Source organism: Nipponia nippon, unplaced genomic scaffold (genome assembly GCF_047370975.1).
Source record: "Nipponia nippon isolate SJK-2023a ecotype South Korea unplaced genomic scaffold, ASM4737097v1 scaffold_40, whole genome shotgun sequence".
NCBI lineage: Eukaryota > Metazoa > Chordata > Aves > Pelecaniformes > Threskiornithidae > Nipponia > Nipponia nippon.
In genome coordinates, this window is record NW_028262359.1 from 1,652,571 (window position 1) to 1,675,535 (window position 22,965).

General features: G+C 45.2%; 2 protein-coding genes across 8 annotated transcripts in view; one reads left to right on the forward strand and one right to left on the reverse strand.

Annotated features, from left to right (window-relative positions):
* The window catches only part of DNAI1 (dynein axonemal intermediate chain 1), a 149,723-nt gene extending 139,887 nt beyond the window's left edge, over positions 1-9,836 (reverse strand). The window contains exon 1 of the mRNA XM_087777620.1: positions 9,722-9,836. Coding sequence (XP_087633746.1) covers positions 9,722-9,754 — 33 coding nt within the window. The 5' untranslated portion in view covers positions 9,755-9,836. The remainder of the gene's footprint in view (positions 1-9,721) is intronic.
* Positions 9,837-9,996: 160 nt separating this feature from the next.
* FAM219A (family with sequence similarity 219 member A) overlaps positions 9,997-22,965 on the forward strand; it is a 103,356-nt gene continuing 90,387 nt past the window's right edge. For 6 of the 7 annotated variants that reach the window (XR_015709055.1, XM_087777696.1, XM_087777698.1 and 3 more), the window contains exon 1: positions 9,997-10,327. Coding sequence is in view for 6 of the 7 variants with exons in the window: in XM_087777696.1 (XP_087633822.1) it covers positions 10,268-10,327 (60 nt within the window). In the remaining variant the exon portion in view is untranslated. The remainder of the gene's footprint in view (positions 10,328-22,965) is intronic. The other variant, XM_087777697.1, reaches the window with a different exon arrangement.

Below are 22,965 nucleotides of genomic sequence, written 5' to 3' on the forward strand. Positions count from 1 at the left end.
TTATCCAGCAGCAAAGGCATTGACAAGGCAGTCTGAGGGTAATTGGTTTTGGCAGTTGCACACATGTCAATTAACATAATCTGAAGAGCCACCTGTGAATAAATATCCTCAACTGTATTAAAATCCAAAAGTGACACTGAAGAAAAGCTAGAGTTAGAGTGCAGTGGAAGAAAGCAGCACAAACCCTGCACTGCTCCCCACACCACAAAGGATTTGTAGGGTAGAGCGTGAGCAACTTTTCTAATCAACCAGAGGCCCATGGCTAATTTGTTTTATTTCTTTTGTCTTTGTACGGTACCATTATGGTTTTATCACTGTAACTTAATGATATAGTACAGGCCTGGTATGATACACAGACTCTGAGGAAACCCAGGGTGTGGCATAGAGGGGTACAGGCAGGGGATGATAAGAGATGGGGTACAGGCTTGACATCAGAGACCCTGCAGCTGTAAGTACTGGCTGAGTAGAGAAACGCAGACCTGCAGACAGGACAGAACAAAGCTGGGTTTAGAGGTAACAAAGAAAACAAAATAATAATATCTAGCATACTTAAAAAGAATCATATACAGTAACATCAGATGTAACGTGGAACACCAGACCAACGAAGAAAGAGAAAGATGTGAAAGTGTGTTAGCTAACATACAAAAGAAACGCCAAGTAGGTCCTAGAGTGAAGAAGAAACCGTCAACATGGACATCTTATCCTTCACAGTGCAGGACCCCAGGTGCTGACAACTTGCCATAACATCCCCACCAACGCCACCAACAACAGCAAACGAAACCATCAACCTTGGGAACCAGAGGACCAGAAGAAAGGTGAGCACAATACCAGAAAAGGGGTAGAAACTAAGAAGCTTGCATGCAACAATTTTAACTGCATCATCATCATCATCATCATTATTATTATTATTATTATTATTATTATTATTATTATTATTATTATTATCGTTATTATTTTGTTTTTCACAGAAGTACTTCTTATTTTCTGTAATAATTACATCTGGACTGATGAGAATGTTTAGACTAAGATTTCTGTCACACTAACTTTAAATTCTTAGCTTTAGATATATGTGTGCCTCCTCTTTGCCTTGTAAACAAGATTTTGAGTGTAACACAGTTTACAGACTAAAAAAAGAACCAGGCTCTGAAACTCTGAACTTTGATCCCATGCATGTTCTAACCCTTTATCAAAGAGTAGCAGTTGTGTACAACTGGGAGAGGGTGTTCAAGGGAGGGGTGTCATCGCATCAGTTGGTGGGATTAACTGCCCTTCTCCGTTCGACTCATTCCTGCTTTACTGCCAGACCCCGCTCCCTGACTGTGGCAGTTTGCTTTGGGACTCCCTGGGAACTAAGTGAATTAGTTCCCCACAGCAGGGAGCAAGAAGATGACTGGCAGGACAGTTATAAAATTGCAGTTATCATCTCTGGTATTTTGAACTAAAAATACTCCAACAGCCCCCTCCAACCCAATTATGCCTTAGGCCTACTTGGCTATCACACAGATCCTTGGCCAAGTGCTGCATAGTACGGACACAGTTAGCCCACTCCAGAAGTGTGCTAAACCTGAAGAAGGAAGACGGGAGCACTGACCAGCGTAGGCCCTGGGCTTTCTTCCATATGTGCTCCACGAAGACAGACAGCCATACCTGGAGCAGATGAGCGCAGGTTTGTCTGGCAGGTGGTAGTAGGGACTAGGAAGGTGTTGGTCCTTAGCTCATTCCAGGGTCCTTCAGCAAAACTCTCGTCTCCTGCCTAGATAAACCATCCCTCACAGCACAGAGACCTACTTCAACAACAAAAGTTGAATATCTTATTTGTTGGATATCCTGGACTCTGGCCAGTGAAGGTAAAGACTCCAACTCTGCTTGACTCGATGCTCTGCAAAAGTCAGTATAAAAAGCAGAAGGCAGCCTTCGGGATGCAAGCATCATCCTTGCAGGGATGACCTACAGGAGCCTACGCTAGCAGAGTGCCTGAGGTGACGGAATGTTCACCCGAAAGTACCTAATACGGTTGGAATCCAGCTGAAAGATGACACAAACATGAAGAGATGAGATGAGATCCTAGTATTTTGGCAATATTAGCACTAGGCAACACTCATCAAAACTATTAGATTGGTTTAAGACTATTATAAGAAGCAAGGTGGGGAACAAACATGGGTCAGTCAAGAATACACAATCTTTTACATTGCCTCCTAATTCACATAATAGCACAAAGTCTACTGCTGTCCCCCTTGCTGGAAAAGGCAGTCCTGACATTCCTTTTTATTGGTGTATCTGTCTTCTGTCCTTTTGCTATCTTTTTTGCAAGCTCCTGCTCTCTGTAAATCTTTCCAAAGCCAGCACACTGTCCTTACTCACTCCTTTCCTTAAAACTCCTCTCTGCCACATTAGCTGTAAAGAGTCCTCAGTTGCACCCAGGTAGTTGGTGTCCTGCCACCACGGCTCATAATGATGGCCTTTGCTTCCTCATTCTTTTTTTTTACTGTATCAACGTGTTATCCATAAACTATTATTTAAGACTTAATCCTTTTGCTCTGAGAGCTATTTCTTTGTTCCACATCACACAGTGTTTGTACAACAAGGAAGAGGTCACAAATGCATCCTCAATACAAATAAAAAATAAACTATAACTGTAAATCAACATAATGATTGTATATTCACTAGAAAGATGCTCACGACAAGGACTAGCCTTCATATGCATCTCTCAAATTCAAGCACATTTCTGCTGTTACATAATTAGCTACAGAAAAAAAATTATAAGTTAACAGACTATTATTAGCATCTCAAAGAGAAGCGTTCAAAAGTTAGAAAATGTGAGAATTAAGGTTGCTGGGGCAACCTTTAACTCATCCCATTGGCCACAGACATTATGATACACAGCTTAATTCCATAATGACACACTTTGTTTTTTGTAGGTTCCCTGCCTCACTTAAGCTCTCCCAGACTTACAAGCATGGACAGAGTTCAGACAGTGAGTTGCTACTAGTATTTTGGTTTATGTTGTTCAGCATCTAGAGTCTTTTTTTTTTTAACATATAGCCTAAGTCAGACACTCAGCAAAGAACATTTCAATCCAAACAGTTAGATTTTAGCAAATTCCATATAAACCGAAGATGGCCTTGCTACAGCAAGGATCAACAGTCTTGCTAAATCTTCCTAATAAATGGTGCTACTATCCCTGCTTTTAATAATAATAATAATAATTATCAAGAAGAGGAGTGTGAATAATTATGAGGATTTATATTAGGAAAAAAGAGACGTTGCTAGGGAACTAAGGAATGGGTAGGAGGCATTAAAGAGTTATAAGAAGTTTCTCACCTCCAGGTCACCATCATAACCCTGACCACCCTGGGAGGTGCTCCACTGCTACAGCGAAAAATGACAGAGTGAGAATTTATGCAATGCTAAACATGTTTTACTCTGATGACCATCTTACACTAAATAAATGAACAGATTATCATAGTTCCCACAGTGAAAAGACATTAGAAACCCATAACAGTCATAATACTTAAATTAAGGATATGGAAAACCCAAGTGACTGTTCTTTTCTGGACCTTGCTTCCAGGATGCATTTATGATAGCAGCACCTAGAAATTCCTCCCTGGCCCGGACATCAACTATGCTACAAGACAAACTGACTACTGACTACTGCAAAGATACAGTCATCCAACAGGATAACACAGATGAAGAGAGGAAACAGCTGAAAAGTGATGCTATAAATGCCATTTAATCTTCCTTTCCCTTGCCAGAGCTCCCTCTAACACAGACAAGCCATCGGGAGATGCAAATAGCTGCAAAATCAAGTCCTTCAGCAGGAAGTTTTCCTGTTGCTGACCTATCCAACAAGCATTTCTAATCCTGTTTTTAGGTATGATGTTTGGGTTGTCTCCAAATGAAATTCGTCTAAATATTTTTCTGTAGTTATAAACCAGGAAAATTAAAATAAGAAGAAACTACCAGCTACCTTCCAAAGGACATCGCTGTAAATGAAAAAGCACTACCAGGCTGGCATTTAGGAAGAGCTATCTTATTTCTGCATCCCAGAAACCTGTAATGGGAGGACAAGCATCAGAGAGATGCAATGTCTGGTGGAAGCTTTGCCCTCAACACCTCAGTAATATGCTTCCAGCTTGGCCTAAAATGAGGAAAATAAAGAATCATACTCAACCATCCATTCAAGTCTTGTCCTTCTTGCTTACTCTATCCATAGTCATTATTACTCTCTTTTTGTTGGCCATGTGACAGCCACTAACTGCTGATCTGTGACAGCCACTAATTGCTGATCTAAGACTCATTAACCAAATTTATACAAAATAGACAAGACTATCAGTACCTGCCTTCTTGACTGAATAGCAAAAGCTCGGAAGCTTTTTCTAAGTCCTGGAACAATCATGTCTGGTTCTTTTTTAACAGCTATTTTCTATGGCCCTACTTTTCAACTCTTTCATCCTCTGCTGCAGGAAACCTCTGACTAGTCAGTGGCAATGATGGTGGTAAATAAATCGTCTTGGTATCCTAGGAAGCAGAGATGTACTCTCAAGAGCAACTGTTCATTTAAGAGCTGGGTTAAATCCTGAATTTGTGACTGCAGAAATCCTTCAGAGAAAAATGTGTCCATCCCTCATGTTCAGATCGAAGGCCTGCCCTGACTAATCAAGTAGAAGATGCAATGATGCTACCACATGTGCTGTCCTGCCATCCAGGATGAGGTTCCTCACTATATAGCCTTTGCTGGGTGGTACGTCCTTATCCTATACTGTCAGATTAAACTAGCACTTGCAACCAGTCACAGCAAGGTGAGGAGCCAGACACACCACTACACAATAACTCCTTCAGTAATGTGAAATTTCTCCCTATGCTTAAACCACAAGGTGGGCTGAGCAGATCGGGATGTGCAGATCCAACCTAAAATACCAGACAACTCAGAGTCAGGGATGATGCAGGTTGATTAGTCTGCAAAGCTGAACTGTCAGTTCATATTAAGCAAATTTTCCAAAGGCTGAAAATCGATTACGTATTAATGAAACACGCGTCAGGGCAATGACAGACCCAGACTACATTTTTTTAAGATCATTAAAGAGACATTCCTGCAGCCTTTCTGCTCCCCATGCTAGCTGTCACCATAAGACAATCAGACTCCAAGGCTGAGCAATCACAGAATGCTCCTGCTAAGTTTACTTCATCTTCCTGAGCAGAGTCATTATCATTCCTGCTTCCTCTGGAGCACAGCACAGGGATTAACACGTAATCTGGAAAAAAAGCGAATGCAGCTGCTTCTGGGATTCTAAGGGGAAGAGGGAGAGTTATTATAAGAGCTAAGCTTGACATTTCTGTAAAACCATTTTATAATTCCCTGCTAGCTTTTTATTCTTGTTTTGAATATCAGCAATCTCCATAGTAAACCACCGCTCGGCACAAGGAGGGGAGAAGCACAGAAGGGAAACAAAGCCAAAGGGAAGCAAAGTAACTTCTAGCCTGCCCTGCAGCAGACATCCATTTACACACACTAGGGATGCCAATTTAAGAGCTATTTGCCAATACGTTTTATAATCTGTTTTCTGAGAGACACTAAACTGAGTATTTTGTATTCCATGGATGGTTTAATGCATGTTTAAGAGCCAGTAAGCACCTTAAAAGCCTTTGCTGGCAAAAAAAGTAAAATGCATCTGATTGTTGACTGTGTTTGGGGAGGTGGTCTCTTTGTTTCTCTTTGACAACTTGCTGAAGAGCAAAGAAGCTGCTTACATGTCAGTGGGTGCAAGACCACAAGTCAAGTGTAATGAGAAATGCCTCACTGTCCAAACTGAGGTGCTTTCTTAACACTGCGTAAGTTACCTGTTGCGTCACTGACCTGACAGTGGGGTTGACCTTAAGTGATATGACCAGCCAGTCTCATTTTGCACCCTGTAAATGCAAAGAAACCATAACCAAATCTTGCTTCTCCTTGGGGGGAGTTCAGCCACAGAGGTACACAGCAGCACAGGGTGCTCTCCACTGCTCACACAAGGCTTTTTCTTGAGCCACAAAGCAAAGACATGGAAATCTGCAACCAACACCTCCAAGAGCATAACTGATAACCATGTTTAAAATAACAATCTCAAAATCATTGGCTACTTTCTGTCAACATCCAGGACCATGCATGGGACTGACACCAGGCTAACAGGGTGCTGTTCCCTGTCCTATCAACAACTTTCTGCATATCCGTGCACATGCCACACAGGTCACTGTTTTTAAAGAATACTCTACTTCTGAATATCCTGTTTGTCACACTCAAGACCTCATTTTCAGCGGGGGGAGGGCGAGAATCTAATTCTTCCATTCCCTTCAGTCTGACGCAGGGACATTGGCTTTTGCCTTTCCATAGCTTTACATCTTCCCAAAATGCTGTGGAGCTCAATTGTGCATAACGCATTTCAGACCTGAAAGGAAAACCGTTATTGAAGTTCAGAGCTTCATACATAAGTATTATTATTTACAAAGCTGCATTGGGAACACAGAGACCCAGACACACCCAATTATTTTAACAGACTTTGAACACTGAAACACATTTCTTATTAATGTACACAAATATACAAGAGCCTAAAGATGTTCCTAATTAAGGCTCAGATCAAGTCAAATGATTCATCTGGAAAGGCACAGCCTTTATCTCTGACGGCCAACCGGCTTTTGACATATTATCACCCAGGAATATGGAAGATTTCTGTCAAAGAAAAAGAAAAAGACATCAGGTAGTTGGAGATTGAAGTGGAGGCTGAAGTCACCTGGATAAAGAAAAAAAGGAGTGAAATAAAGCAAGAAACAGATGTCAGAGGAGAAGGCAGATACAAGACAGGCACAGAAGGGCACACAACCACCACCTGTAAGTGAAAAGAAGAAGAAATAAAGAATTGATCACAAAGCACTTGAAGAACACATAGCCATGAAAGCAGAGGAGGGGCTGGAAGTGGCCTGCAGTAAGAGAAGGACCTGATAGTGTTCAGGTAACTATGTCAGCTTTGAGAACAATCTTGGGAAGAAAATTTTCAAAGGGAAAGCAGTCAGCAATGAAAAACCTAGGAGGCAGAGCAGAACAAAGCAATATATAGGAAATAGAAGAACGAAAAGCACAGGGACAGGTGAAAAGAGCATAGTGCTAGTGGAGAATTAGCAATGAAAGCAACAAGGACCGAAAGCCTATGGAGATGATGCTCAGCAGAAAAACCAGCCTCACCAGCAAGTAGCAGGCTTGTTTCCTGCCTCACTACAAACACCGGCAGAGAGGAGGAACGTGCATGAGGGAGCAGGGCATGAGCTTACTCACTTATTTCCAAAGTTGATTTTCTTGTCAAGAACTGGGATCTAGACCTTGACTCACCAATTTATTTTATAGTGGCCATCAGGGCTCAGTGAATACAATCATCAGGCCCTGACTGGGCAGTGAGCAGTGCAAAGGCACAGCCGTCCACTCCCCACACTCCCAAAGCCACTGAGATATGGGCTATATTTTGAGTCAGGGAAAATAAGGCAAAAGCCTCCGGGCTCCAGAGCCACCCAATTCTTCCACTAGAATATCCTAGTAGATAAAGGGACATGAAACAGCAATCAGATTTAACAAGCTCAAGGCAAATATAGGAAAGGCAATACAGGACAAGTTAAAATTATTGTCTTTAAGTTATTGTAATGAAAGTCGTGTGAAAAGCCAAAAATCCTAAGAGTTTAAACAGTTTATGATGTTTCAAGAGCTTTAAAATAAAATCAATGCCTTTACAGTACATTAATTAAATTTTTCAAATAACATGTGAATCAAAGCCTCTCTGTTTTGGAATATTTGAGATAATGGCTACTGAAAATGATTGAAAATATTTATGTGGAAATTCTAAATATAAAAGAAACTGAAATTCAGAGCAAGCATTTCATCCCAAGTTTAGCTGGTATCATTACTATCATTATTAATGGGTTTTACAATTTTAGCATAAACATTTTCATTATCTAGGACTGGATGTGTTTTTACGTTCTGAATTTGTGCCCTTTGCAAACTTCATAAAGCTCTTTGTAACCTGATAATTACTAGCACTTCAGGAGAAGATTAGGAATGTCACAGTGACCCTCTCTCCTACTCTTGCCTACTCTAAAGGTCACAAGCCCCTACCACGTGTGGCAGAAACACCCAGATGGCTCCCGGAGACCTCAGCAGCCACGAGGAACCATTTCAGTACTTCTGGATTTCAGGCTCCAACCCTCGGCTGCAGGAGCTGGGAGATGTGATTGGGCTCTGCAAAGTCGGCTCACACGTAGTGGGGTTTATTAGCATAGGCTTCAGGAGTTGCATAGGTCTGTACAGAGTCTATAGAGCTGTGGCGTGGGTAAACCACAGACAAGATGAAACACCCCTGGGGTGGGGATCAGATGATCAGCAAGGGTTGCTGTTCCCTCGTTGACAGAGCTCCTGCTGTCCAGACCCCCTCAAAGAGCACTGGGGATTGCCCAGGGATCTCAGCTACCACCTCACAGCTCCAGACCATCACGTTGGTCCCTCTTTTTTTCCTTCTGCTTTCCTTGATCGGTTATGGCTTTCTGGCGCGTGTTCTGGACTGAGGAAGCAGGGTGCTTGTTCTCGGTCACTTCTGGGCCACCTATGCTAACCCTCTTCCCCCCACCCCAAAGATCAAATATGTTGGGATTGACCTAAACCTGTAACGAAAAGGGTTTTATCAGCCAGGTCATCTTCTGCTTTTAAATCAAACACTTTGATAGTCCAGTAGTAGATGAGATCCAGGAATGAATCTGACTGAGCTGTTCATCCTGCGAGGGGGTGCACGCAGACGTGCCCACGTAGAGCCCAAAGGTCTCACAGACACAACCACCCACACCGCTGATCCCACAGCAGGGTTAGGGCCACGAGGGTTAGCAGATGACCTCACTCCAGTGTCTGAACTGAGAGAAGACCAAATAGTAAAGCAAAAGGAAAGTGATAAAAGGTACAGCTAGGTATAATCAAAAGAATTTTTAAAAACAGGGATTTCAACCTGTCTGCTCAGCGTCCCTGAAAGTTTCTCTGGCAGACTGGGGACACCTCAAGTGCATTAAAATCTGCCCTGGAAGGGAAGTGCCATACGCTGTAACAGTGAGGAAATGCCACGACAATGATGTCTGAGGACTTTGTAGTCTCACCGGGTTGCCACAGTACAGTGACACAGTGTGGGGTGCTGCGGCTTTGGGACATGCTGGTTTGCCTGAATAGGGTGTGTAGAAACACCACAGAGCACGTGGGGTGTCACTGGCAGGGTGATGACGTACCTCAGTGCAGGGACAGAGGGTCGGAACATGATGTAACCAGGCAGTAAGCAGTGCCAAGAGGGGCTGTGCTGAGCCCCGGTGTCTCACCCAGCCCTGAGGGGTTACAGCTCTGCGGGGCACCCTGGAGAGAAACGAGCTGGGATATGCATGGTGATGTAATGTGTGGTGGCTCTGGGAATGGTGATGTCATCGTGGGCCAGGTGTCACACCAGTAACACTGCGGCACCTGCTCAGAGCAGGAGCAGAGGGCAGCAGAACCAGAGCGGGGCTGCAGAGCGAGGTTCCCTCGTGTGAACCGCCATCTCCCGCCGCCCGAGGCACTGCGGTGACGCCATTCGGTGGGGGTTTGACGTCACAGCGCCGGTGGTGACGTCACCACGGCGCCGTCACACGGGAGCGCGGCGCCGCCCTGCCACGATACCCCCTCGGGACAGGCCCTTACCTGCCGGTGCCTGTCCCCCGCCTTGGCGGGCATGGCGGCTGCCGCAGCGGCTCTCCGCCACCGACCGCTCCTCACCACAGCCCCGCGCCCTGCCCGCTAACGGCCGGCCGGAAGTTGATAGCGGCAACCATGGCAACGCTCCGGAAGCGACGCGCAGCCAATCCGGTCGCAGAAAGCCGCCGGCCCCGGCTATTCCCCCACACCCCCCTCCCGCCAGGCGTGCCCCCGCTCCCCCCGGGGGAGGCAATGGTACGTCCTGGCGGCGGCGGGGCGGGGGCCGCGGGGAACCCAGCATCCGGGCCCCGGCATTATCCACAGTGACCCCGCCCGTTTCCTCATGAATATGCAAATGAGGGGCGGGGCGACCGGCGGCCGGACCCGGAAGCGGCGCGGCTGAGTCACCTCGGCGGCGAGCGGCGGCGATGAGGCAGCAGCCGCGGCGGGCGGCGGATTCGTCGTCGTCGTCCTTCGGCGCCTGAGGAGCCTCCCCGAGCCCGCCCGCCCTCCTTCGCTCCTTCCCTCCCGCGCCCCAGCCCCGCCGCCACCATGATGGAGGAGATAGACCGGTTCCAGGTGCCCGCCGTGCGCGCCGAGATGCAGCCGCTGGTGAGGGGCGGGAGGGCGGGCGGGGCCGCGCTGTCCCCGGGAGCCGCCGCCTCACCGAGCGGGGTGGGGGGGACGGGACCCGGGCGTCGGTGCTGCGGAGGGAGGGGCGCGGCGGTGCTCAGGTCGGGCCCGCGCGCCGCGACCGTTATGTAACGGCCGTCCCCTCAGCGCCGCCGCCATCCCCGGCGGGGCCGTGCCCGGCGGCGGCGGCGGCTGCTGCTGTGTCATCTCGGGGCGCCGTGGTCCCGGCTGCCCGCCCGGCCCTTCCGTCCTGCCCCCCTCCTCCTGCTCCCTCGGCCTCTCCCCGGGCGCCGTCGGTAGCAACGGTAGAAGCCGCCCGCGGGGAGGGCGGGGGCGGGCGGCAGCGGCGGCGGCTCCGCTCCTGCCTCGGTGGAAACGTCGCTTCTGCAAAGGCAGCGGCGGCCCCGGAGCATCCCCGCCCGACCGGTGCCCCCGGGGGGGCGTGGGAAGCGGCGGTGAGACCGGGGAGCCCGGCCGGGGAAGGACGGTCAGGCAGAGCGCCTGAGAAGCTGGAGGCACAGCGAACCGGCGGGGTTTCAGTTGACTTTTACAAAAATACGTGCGATCTGGGGGAAGAATTAGGCGGCGTTTGTGCGCAGTCTGGTCTGGGAGCTGCGGGGAGCGGTGCTCCCCGGGGCCGGGATGGCTGCACGGCACCGGTGCGACTTGGAGCCAGCTGCGGGGCGAAGCTGCGGGACCTTCTCCATGGCCGGATTCATAGACACCGCTCGCAGCGCAAAGCTGCTGTTAGATGCTCATCGTGTGAAAAGTCCGTGTGTTTTGCGGAGAAACGTCGCTGGTTTTGCAAAGAAATGTCTGCTACAAAATTAGTTTTGCTCACATAAAATTTTTTACATAAAAAAAGTAATCTGTAAGGGTTTAGTTGTTGTTTCGGTTTGTTTTTTGTTTTTTTTTTTTTTCTTCCCCATGCCAGGGCATGTGTTTTTCATTCCAGGATGCTTTTTCACTTCATAGACAGAGTTATACTCAATTAATGAGCTCTGAAGAGGTTGACATAATGGTTACACTACTACATGGGACCGTGGGGAATCATTGCAGAGACGGAAGTATACAGGCTCGTGGGACTTTGCGGCTGTGTAAATGGGCAGGTAGAGTGGTCTCGGGCTTTTGGTAGCTTCTGAAATGACACTTATGAAGGGAAGCCAGCTGGCTGGCAGCCATGGGAGATGCTAGATCATCACCAAGTAGTCCAAGACTTCTTATGAACGTGTAGCTGCTTTGCTTTGATGCTACAGGCTTGCTTGTGTATGTGTTGTGCCCCAGCTGCATGCCGCAGAACACCTGAATGTGTTTGTCCATTTCTGTTTCCCATCTGGGAGAGGTTCCCTTGTGTGTTCTTCTCCCTTTACTTCTGTCTGCCTCACTCTCTGCTTGAAGGTGTGTTGTTATGTGTAAACTGGGACCTGTTGAAACACAGTTCACCTTGGCATTAAAGTGAAAGCTGGATAACAGGCTGACTCACTCAAGATGTTGATTCCCTTTGGCACCTAGCATAACAAAATTCCATCTCAGCATCTGATTGTGTGCGACAAGGATATGAAGTGTTCGGAGAGGTGGAAAGAACTTTAATGAAATACTTGCACAGATCCTTTTGACAGCAGGTGAGGATAGGTTATTGGCAGGTTCATGTTAGCACTGAAGGTACGACTGAGATTTCCAGTATATCAAACTGTACGTTATTTAGAGTTGATGTACCAATCCTTGGTTTCTTGTTGCAGCTAGTGTTTGTAAAAAGTTGAGAACACAATAATTGTCTTGTGAACAGAAACACTCCGTGAAGGTCTACAAACTCAAATTACCCCTCAGTGGCAAGAAAAACACTTTTCTTATGGTGGGAGTGTTGACAAATTGTGAAAATACTTTTAGCTTGGTTTTTGTTGTTGTTTGGTTCTTTAGCTTCTAACCTTTGTGGTGGGGAAGAAAACTGGCCATACAAGCTGATGTGGACTGGTTGCATGCCCTACTTGTTGCGTGTGTTTTTTATCAGGCCGAGGCAGCAGATGTGACAAGGCTGGCCCTCTTTATTCATGTTGTTCAGGGCAGTGCACATAGTAGTGAGATTAGCAAGTTTGGAAAAGCTGTTGGCAGACAAAAATACTCCTAAGTATTTTCTAGAAACTGCATGATAGTAGTGGAGGAATGGAATTGGCACATGCATGCATGTTTGCATGGATATGGAGTGAGCAGAACCCAAAGAGGTCATCTGGTCCAACCCTGCTGTCTCGCGATAGGATGGTGTATTGTGCAGCAGCGATAGTAAGCTAAGGAGCAGGTTTCCTTCCCTTATTCAGCAGCCAAGAATTAGGACATTTTCACAAAGGGCTTTTACACTTGCATTAAAAGAGTACTCTGAACCTGTGCTTCAGGGTTTCAGTTGATTTTTAACTAATGGAGCTCACAGTGAAACCCTGTGTGTGTGAGGGGCTGTTGCTGTGACTGTGTGTGTAGGATTCTTCCATGTGCCTGGAAATGCTGGTATTGGGCTCAGAAGCAGGACAGAACAAGTCTGGTACTGCATTTCCAGTGGCTTCCTCTGCATTGTAGCTCCTGGTCTGTACCTTGCATGTAGGGACTGGACGCTTGGAAGAATCCTTGCAGTGCAGCAGCTGGCTGGGGTTTATCTTACTGATTTGCTTGGGTAACATGGTTCTGCCCAGTACTGCTGCTTTGTTCTATCACAGTTACCATTTGTCCCTTCCCTCCCATCCTATACTTGAAAATGCAGAATAACCTTGGCATCTCGGGACTTCTTGTTTCTTCTTCCCAGTGTAAAAGCTTTCAGTTCCACATGGTCTCAGGAGGAGATGAGATTGGCAGTCTTTTCCACATCCAAAGGGCTGAGGTAGAAGTTTGTTTTCCAGGTGGGACCTGAGAGTCATTGTGAACTGCCCCTGAAGCTACAAAAAAAATGTTTTGAAACATGATCCACTGCTGAAAGCAAATAGAGAAGAGAAGGTCCCTTGCTTGATTTGAAGTGTATACACTGTGTGAAAGGTTTTTTTCAACCTGTTCAGGCTGGTGTCCTAGGAGAGCACTGTTCCCTCTGAGTCTGGCCAGTACCTGGTAGCATGAGAAGGATCCTGAAGTGAGGTTTGCAAAGCTAGGTTTTGCTCAAAATCCTTAATGGATGCATGCATGCTTTTGAATGTCTTGTTCATCTGCATAGATAAAGTGGCATCTTAGCTTTTGGAGTCTTTATGCTGAACTCCAGGATAACTGGTCGTGATCTGCCTAGAAACCATCTGACAGAGAGGCCTGCTGATCTGCTCATGTTCAAAATTAAGAGATAGGTACAGCTGTTAAATGCTGAAGGGAGGCCATTCTTAGAAAGTAGTCTGAAGCCTTTCTGAGCCCCTCAGTCTCCAGACCTGCCACTGATACTGGCACTATTGATCAGCTGTCTGTCAGGGGTGATAGTACACTAACGTCTGGTGTCCGTTCAGTATACATCCTGACAATAACCAGTGTTGTATTTACTGAGCTGGGACAGGGAACCTGACACATCCATGGCTTTTTGCAAAAGTAACTTCTTTAAAGCTCAAATGTGTCTGGTGGGGGAACTTTTTCTGTTTGACAGCCTTGTCCAGCCACGGGCTGCGCTGGCATCTCATTGCGAGGCTAAGGGCAGCACCTAACTAGTACAGACTGGAGCTGTGTGAAGTACTGCTTGCTCTGACAAAGCCTACCAGGATCTGTGATTGCTGCAAGTTTCTCTCTGCTGATAACAAGTCGGATAGTGGTTGCGTTGCAGAGCCAAGAAGTATTTGGTCTGCAGGCTGCACGTTGGCCAGGTCTGTCAGATGTGACCTCCTACCCTTCGCATCGGATGCAGTGATGTGAAGTTAAGAAGGTGGGCAATCATTTTTTCCTCTCACGAGCCTGTTTGAATCAGCATTGCACAGTCAAGCAAGCTGTCTTGACTCTGCTTGACCTCTACAAACGTGTTAGGAGAACTGCTGTGTACTAATGCAGACCCAAGGAAAGGTTCAGCGCAGGACTTAATGAGAGGGAGTTGCTGTGGGCAGATAGACAGGATGGCAAATAGGCCCTGGTTAAACATGGGCAGGTTGTAGGATGGGATGAGGCCCAGTGGTTCACATCTTCGTGAGACGCATCACTCTGCGTATTTTGATATTTGATATGGCACAATTCTATACGTATTCATTGTGGAAGGGAAGAAAGGCTGGTCGCATCCATGCTGTGCCTTTTCATGAAAATGGGATGGTCTGTTCTGATCCCCATTTCCTCATCTTGGGTACTGGTGGCTCTTGGCTTCCATCCCCAAAACGCCCACCTCTTCAAATTAATATAAACTAATTTACAAGGGTTTTTGTTTACTCCTAATGCTTAGTGTCATTTCTTCCCTGTCAACATGATGCAGGCTCAACTGTGGAAACTCTGTTCTGCTTACTTTCTGTTTGATCTCCAACTTGCCTTGTCATGATCCTTCTGCACTCACAAAACGGGCTGTCTTCATTAGCTGCTGGGTAGTGGGTTAGTTTCAGATAAAGTCAATTCCTATCATTGCAGGGATGCATGGTGTGATGAGGCCTGAAATTCATTATTTCTGGGACCCTTATACTTGGTGGGTATCTGTCTTGGCTGATGGGGTTGGTATTTGATGTGTTAAATTCCAACTAGACAATTTTTCCCAGTCTGTTGTTGCTGGTGCATTGTTGTGATGATTAGTGTTGGTTTGTTTTCTCTTAAGTTTTTTGTCAGGAAGGTTTCCTAACATATAATTCTCATTACAGAGGTAGATATTAAAGGGAGAGAGACATAAAGGGACACTTGCACAGTGAGGATGCTGCAGAGAGAAAGAATTAAAATACTCTTTGCAATAGGAATGGGGGAGCCTGTAATTATATATAGACCCATCTTTTCTTCAGCACTGGAGCCTCACTAAATGCTCTCCCTGTGATTTATAAGTCTGTGTTTTGTGTTATTAGCGAAACTCTTGCAAAACCCTTAGTATTTTTTGTTAAAATGAAATGTACTGAGCACGACGCAGTGGGGTTGTATCTTGAATTCTGCTGGTACATGAAACCCGCCTGAGCCTGTATCTCTAGCATGCGCCAAGCACTGGCTGGCATAGGATGGCAAACTGACAGATGACAGTGTTGGATCACGCGTTGCTCCTGTACACTGTTGCAGGCAGCTTCTGTTCTTAGCACAAAAATGGAAGTAGAGTAAAAGTGCTCTTGCCCACATGGCACCAGTACATATTTTCCTAAGAAAAGGCACCTCTCAAAGAGCAGCAGCTTCAGAGGAGCTTTGACACAAAGTCCTGAGTCTTTGGCTCCCTTTCTGAAAGTGGCAGCTGGAATGCAGTATTTCAGTTTCCCAGTTCTCAGCCCACGTGAAAAATGGAAGCTCTTTCCAGAGAAATTGGACTGATGGTTCTTATATCTCGTTCTGAAGCATTGTGGCCAGGCTGGTTCCGTGCAGCTGTTTGCCAGGCTGTGAGAGCTTGGGCTGGTAGCTCTAGTTGTGATGACGACAGCCAGCCTAAGGATTTTGCTTAGCCACATCCCATGGTGGTGTTGGCTTTTTAGTTGAGATGCCAAATCTGCGCTGGTCCGGAGGTGTAAAATTTCCAGAAACTTTGAAGATACAGAAGATGCATTTCTATACAGCTTTTTTTGAACCCTAGAAAAGAAAAATGGAAAAGAAAAAGTTAGATTATCTGCTGGATACTTAGTTTTTAAAAAATGAACTATAATTTTAGTCAGCGGACAGCATGGGTGCTCGGCATGCTTATAAAATCTGCATTCTTTATTTTTGGAAAATATTGAGTATCTCATCCTAGGAAAGTTGTGCTGTGTGTTAAGATCTTTTTGTTTTGTTGAATGCATCCCTAAAATGGGGAAAAACCTAAAAATAGAAAACCAAAAGTAACTAAGAAGCAAAAAAAAAAAAAAGGTTATACCTGTAGGGTGTAGAAATAGTACATTAATATAATGTTAGGTCTCTAGTGCAGATACACAAGAAACTCATCTTTCTAGAAGGAAAAAGCTTATAAAATGAAAATGTCATCCCTATGTATATTCATTGTAATGTAGCCGGGGGGTTACACAGCTATATGTTTTGTAAATGCTTACAGTACATGAGATTTGTGATGTTGCAGTGCTGTATGTTCTGGAATAGAGCTATTTCAGATAGTGCTGCTTTTAGTTATACAGCCTGTTTTGATGTGCTATGGTGTCATCTGTAGCAGTAGCCTAAAGATTACCTCCCTGAATACTTCAGTTCGTTGGGGTTCTGTGCTGTCCCCTCCCTGTCTGATATCAGGCCTTTGGTGCAGAAGTACAGGAGCATTTTTATTACCACCCCAGGCCAGGCTGAAACTCCAGCAGTGATCCAGCACAGGCTCCTGAATGGCTGTGGTGAGGGATGGGGCTGCTGTAGCTGGAGGATAACCTGTCAGGACACAGGAGCATGTTCTGGCTGGCACTGTCTCTGTGGGCACACTTTTGCTGCTTCTCCACTTTTTTGTACAAGCTCTAATTACAGTTGTTCTGTCAGTCATGTTTGGAAATCTCTTCTTGAATGAAGAAAGGTGTTCAAAAAGGGGCACAGAACTCTATGAAGAATTAAACCTGCACAGTCCCTTCTTGGGATTCTTCCATAACTCCCAAGAGCTTGTTATCTGTAGCTTGATATTAATATCTACTCAGAGACCAATTTCTGCTACTGATGTAGCCATGTACTCTCTCTGCCAGTAGGTAGTGGCAGGTCTGTAAAGAGAGTCAGACAAGATAAGCAAAATGACAGGGTGAGAGAGGAGAACAACGCATGCCTTTAATTCTGCAAGCCTTCATTCAAGGAAAGCCCTCAGCTTACCAACAGGGCTGTAGGGTGTATGCGGCCTCCCTGGAGTTACATCTTCCTTGCTGTGAAACTGAAGACTGAACTTGATAAGAACAGAGGAGGAGACCCCATCACTGGTTTGATCTGTGGGGCAGGGGATTAAGAGTGGAGCTGGCTAACATCAGGACTGGGTGTCAGTCAGTCACGATGGTGTGCCTGTTTTTTCCAGACATTTTAAGACCTTGGCTGGAGTAGTTGTCTTTTGGCTTCTATGCAGATCAATTGTCTGTCACTTTCCACAGACAGTCTGTAGAAATGTGTCTATGCTTTCCCTCACACTTGCACACACCATGCATCTTCAGTGAAGTCTTGTGCCATTTTGGATATAAGGTCCCTCTGAGGTTATTCTGTATCTGTCACTATAAAATTGACATCATAGTGATGCAGCCACTTGCAACTAGTAGATATGTCAGTTCCAGCTTGAACCCTGTGTAGTCTCCCTGACCATTATTCTTTCTGAGGTTTAAAGTGTAATCTTGTGCAATGGATCTGTGTCCCGTTTTGTAGTATGCAATGGAAAGCAAGCATTTGCTTCACTGGTTTGACTCTGAGGATAGTGAGTTGGAGTGAATGAAATTGTAGGTGGAAATTGTCTTCATTTTGAAGAGTACCTGCTAGGGAATTTTCTTGGCTTTTGGACACATCTGTCACCGATTCACAGAATAGCAAGGTTTAGCACCTTGGGAGACTTCTTTGTGAAGAACTGCTCTCTTAAATACATGCAGAGTATACTGGCTGCATCTCAACTGCTTTTACTAGGGGAGTTGCAGGGTCATCTTAGTTGTGGACTGAGAAAAGTTTTTTTTATTTTCAGTAGTAAAGCTGAAAGTAGCACACGCTGCTTTTGTTGAGAAGAGCATTGGCTCTGTAAAGATGGGTAAGACCTTATTTCCTATGCAGAAGGGAAAAGGGAGAGTATTATCTGTTATGTCTGAAGAAGCTATTCCAGCTGTACTGGCAAGCTGTCTAGTGAAGATGCAGCCTCTGCCTGCAAACAAGTTATTTTGATAGAACATATTTGAATTCATCCTGAGCTTAGTAAGTTCTACTGCATAGCTGCAGCTTTATTACAGCTGTTGACAAGTTGTTTGGAGTTAGTGGAGAAAACGTGTCAACAAAGCCATAGTATAGGTCAGGCTATCAAATAACTAGCCACCAAGTAGCCCCTGTAACCCAGCAACATCTGCCTGCCAGAGCACATTGTTCAAACTTCGTGCAGCGCTGAAGTAGGTAGCACTAACCTCATCAGCGGTTTGCAATCTCTTTCACCACATGCTTCCCAAAGCTTGCTTCCGGAATAGACTCCGTTAGAGCTCTTCCATCGAGCATCTGTTTGTTTCAGTGTCCAGGACCATCAGACATGAACTGTTCCTCCTTGGGTGTGGTACTGTGTCTTGCCTCATGCTTGTCTGACACTGTTTTTCTCAGTTTCTTTTCAGTGTCCTTCCTGAACTAAGATCCATTAATATGAGCAGCTGACCTTTTGGGCTCTGCAGCATTCAGTCTAATAAATCCTGTAGATGGTCTCCTTTCCTAAGCCAAGCACAGCAGTGGTACTCTCATGATCATTGTTTCTCTCTTGTGTGTTTTACTGATTGCATGGGAATGTAGGTTAGTGATTTAGTACATCCATATTCAAATAAACTGTTTACCTAGGTTATGTCTTGTTTCAGGTTTTTGTTTGCATGTGATCCCAGGTGAAAACAAATCTTGGTTCCTGTCTCAATGTCAGAGATGCTTATGCTGACCAAATTATTGTTTCCTCCCCTACCCCCCAGTGAATTTGGGGCATGGTGTGGTGTCTGTTTGTTCACTAGGTTTGCCACAGGTATTGGAAGAGCTTTTGAGCTAGGATTAGCTAGCCTGCGTTGGTGGTGGCCTCTCCTGCTTCTTGGTGACAAACAGATTTCTTACAGTTGGCCAGTAGATCTTTTTTCATGGTGCACCAAGTATCTTTAGCTTCCTTAAATGCAATTATTTTTGTGTCTTCATCAGTTCTTCATTTCACTCCTATGCATAGTTATCTAAGGTAACTTGAGATTTTTTTGTGTTTCTGTGTGTGCCTCTGTGATGGTATTCTCAGACTTAAGGTACTGTGGCTTCCTTTTTTCCCTCAAAGTGAGAAAGTACTGCAGTCCTTGCAGAATAGCACACTGACATTTTATTGCAGTATTTAAAAGGACTTGTCGGTTAGACCCGTGTTTGTAAAATTGGAAGAGATTAATTTATGCTTGCCTAAGCTCTTTTGTTAGTATTGCTTAAATCATGCCCCCAGACAGTGAACTGTGTTGGTTTGACTCTTTGGCTGATGATGTACCAGCCTTACAGTGGACTAATGATAGGACAGGGGAAGCCCATGAGGCTTCCCATGTTTTGAGCCAAGCTAGTTCTAGGAAAGCAACTTCTTAGAGCATGTCAGAGCATGCAGGTCTAATATCTGCTAGAGAGGAGGAGGTAAGGGGATTCAAATCCACTCTCTCTCAGCCTCCCAGTTCTGCTGAATTACTAGCTGAGTTCCTAACTGAAATGACTATTGCTGTCTTGCTGTCTTGCTCTGTGGTGGTGTGAGATGTTCTTTAAAGTCACCATATCTTTTTAAAAAAAAAACAAAAAAAACCAACAAACTATATATGTGTGTGTGTGTGTCACTGAGAGAGGTACCAGAGTCCAGTAAACCCAGTCTGATCCTCAGTGATGTCTACGTGGAGAGACTGTCAAAGAAACAAAATGCACAGGAACCATAGTGCTGATGCTCATTTATTCAGGAAATGTTTGAATTTTGTGTGAGTAGAGCAGTTCCATAAGTCAAATCCTAATGTTTGTGGCCATGGTTAGGTATTTCTTGAGTGTAAAGGCTTTCAAAAGCCTGCAGTGGTTAATGCAGTAGAGGAATGTACTTACTATTTTAATACTCATGGGGCTTATCCTCATTGGTAGTGAGTTGATTGTGGGGCTTAACTTTGTGATCTGAAACTTGTTTTGTGGTCAGTTGTTGCAAGTAGCTTGAGGTGTAGTAAAAGACAAATTTCAAAATTTCTGAAGTCTGCCGAACCTGAACATCTAAGGAGCTGTCTGAGCAGAGTGACCTTCTGAGAAATGGGAGAGGGAGGGAGAGAGGTCTGCATTGCATGGGGTGCATGTTGTTCATTGAAAAGAAAAAAAAAAACAAATAGGAGTGTTCCTGGCCAGAGATGGCATTGTAGAGCTTTTGTCTGGCAGGATCTTGTGACTGATGCTTCTAAAAACAATACTCTCCTTTGTATGAAAGCATGACTTTCTTCCCAACCACATGCATGTGATGCAAATGGAAAGTACGTTGTCTCTGATGGCCAGAGCAGACTCTACAGTTGAACACCATGTAGACATAGACATTCTGCAGGCACCGCTTTGTTAGTTGAGGCATGGAAAGGGGCGATGGCACTAATGGAACAAAACTAGTGAAGGTTCACCCTTCCAGACTTGGTTTATGTAGTTTGTAGTAGGGAGTCTCAGGTGTACAGAGAAATGTGCAGTGCTCGTGTGTCCTTACAGGGTCCAGCTCTGTCAGTGTAGCCTCCCCTCTGCAGCAACGCTTCAAGTCCCATGCTTCTGTGGGACAGCTTTATTCCAGTGACAAAATAGATTTAGCATAAGTACAGCCTGCGTTGTTGAAATGCTGTAGTGTCTTTTTAGTTGTAGCATTGAGCCTTAATGGCTGCAAATGTGGATTTATTTTGAAAGCACAGGGGCACACACAATAGCTGAACCTTGGTTCAGGTAGCGTCTGGCTGTGGAATACATGTGGAGTAAGAGAAAGCCAAGCACAGTACCCGTTGAGACAGGCTGGGGGGGTATGTGAACAGGATAGGGATGGGAATGTGTAACAGGGCTTTTGCAGGATCCATGTGATATGGAAGCAGCAGGAAAAGCTTTTTTTCTAAGCTTAGGATTCTTAAACTTCAAAGTGTCTTGCAGCAAAACTATGTTGTAGTCCAGGGAAAGACTTAGCTATTTCTCTCTCGCCTTACCAACCTCTGTCAGGGTTGTGGGTCTGTCTAGATCTCTAATCTTAATTTCCCTTTATGTAAGAAAAAAATACTGTGAATAGCAGTCCTGAGAATAGTTGTAGGAACAGCATGTTCACAGGCTTTGAAGGTGGAGGTCACCTAGCCCACTGGAGCATGTAAAAGCTGCACTTCACATTGGGTTGTTGGCAGTTGATAAGCCTGGGAGAGACTGCTAGCTAGTGATTCCATTTCTGTAAAGGTGTGTGTGCCAAAAGTTGGGTTTAGATTCCAATTTTGATCACTATGCTAGGATTAAGGGGAATCGGTATGATAAAGGAGTTAGAGGATGTCCAACTCTTCTTGAAAACATGTTGTGACACATCTATACTGAGGTTTAACTGGTAGGAATTACCACTTCAGGATGTTAATGCAAAGCCTGAAGATACAGTCTAAAATTCTGCAAAGCACTAGTGATTCCTCTGCTGCTCCGATGGAATAAAAAGTCATACTGCTCCTTGTCTTCATCTGTTTCAGCAGAGCCAAAGCCTTTGGTGGGTGTCCTTTAGGTAGCACATCACAAAAGCACTTCTCTGTGAAAAGGATTTCTTGTACCTCTTACAAAAATTAGGGCAAAGTGATTGTGAAAATAACTGAGATGATCCATGCTGTGCATGTAAGAATTATTATAAAGAGATTATCTGGTTATGGGAGAATGCTTCATTTGGATTATGTAGCTACATAGCATTTGTAATCCATGCTTTCTTCAGAAAAAAGTTTCCTCGTGCTGCAGTGGGAAATGTCAGATATGAGCTTTTATTAACTCTAAGGTTCTGTATTTGCAACATTGACTTCTTGAAGATTAATCTCTGAATTTACGGGGAAGATTTCTTCAGGTAGAGACCAACCCAGCAGAAGAAGTTTGTCCCATGTGGTTAACTGGTGGCACACATTTAATGTAGAGGTGCTTCTGTATGGACTTTCAGAGGTGTGAAGTTTGCAGTGCTTGCTGCTTGGTTTGTGGCCATAAGCTGTGCTCGATTTGACAAGTGGAGATGCATGGATTAGGTGCACACTTAACCTCTTTTCAGTGACTGGGACCCTGGCTGTTGTTCAGTCTGGGTATGAGATGGAGAAAGTATGTGTGTGTTTTGCCAAGACACCAGCTCTCTTTTCAACTCTGATCTGGAAACTAGTAGTCCATGATACAGACTCTAATAGTGCCAAAGTTTTCCCTTGCTTGTCCAAATGATTAACTCTTGAAGCAATATTTAGTACTATGTACCTATATAGTGGTGCTGATCTGAGGAGCTGGTGGCTAAATATCCTAGCACCTGGCTGGAAAGGCACGAGGTGCTTTTACTGGCATGAGGTGTGTGTTTGATGCTAGCTTACTTAATTTCCTCATCTGTTTTATGATTCTGTGTTGTTGTGGGTTGACCCTGGCTGGATGCCAGGTGCCCACCAAAGCTGCTCTATCACTCCTCAGCTGGATGGGCGAGAGAAAATACAACAAAATCTCATGGGTCGAGATAGGGACAGGGAGATCACTCAGCAATTACCATCACGGGCAAAACAGACTTGACTTGGGGAAATACATTCAATTTATTACCAATCAAATCAGAGTAGGATAATGAGAAATAACACCAAATCTTAAAAACACCTTCCCCCCACCCCTCCCTTCTTCCCAGGCTCAACTTCACTCCCTATTTCTCTACCTCCTCCCCCCGAGCAGCACAGGGG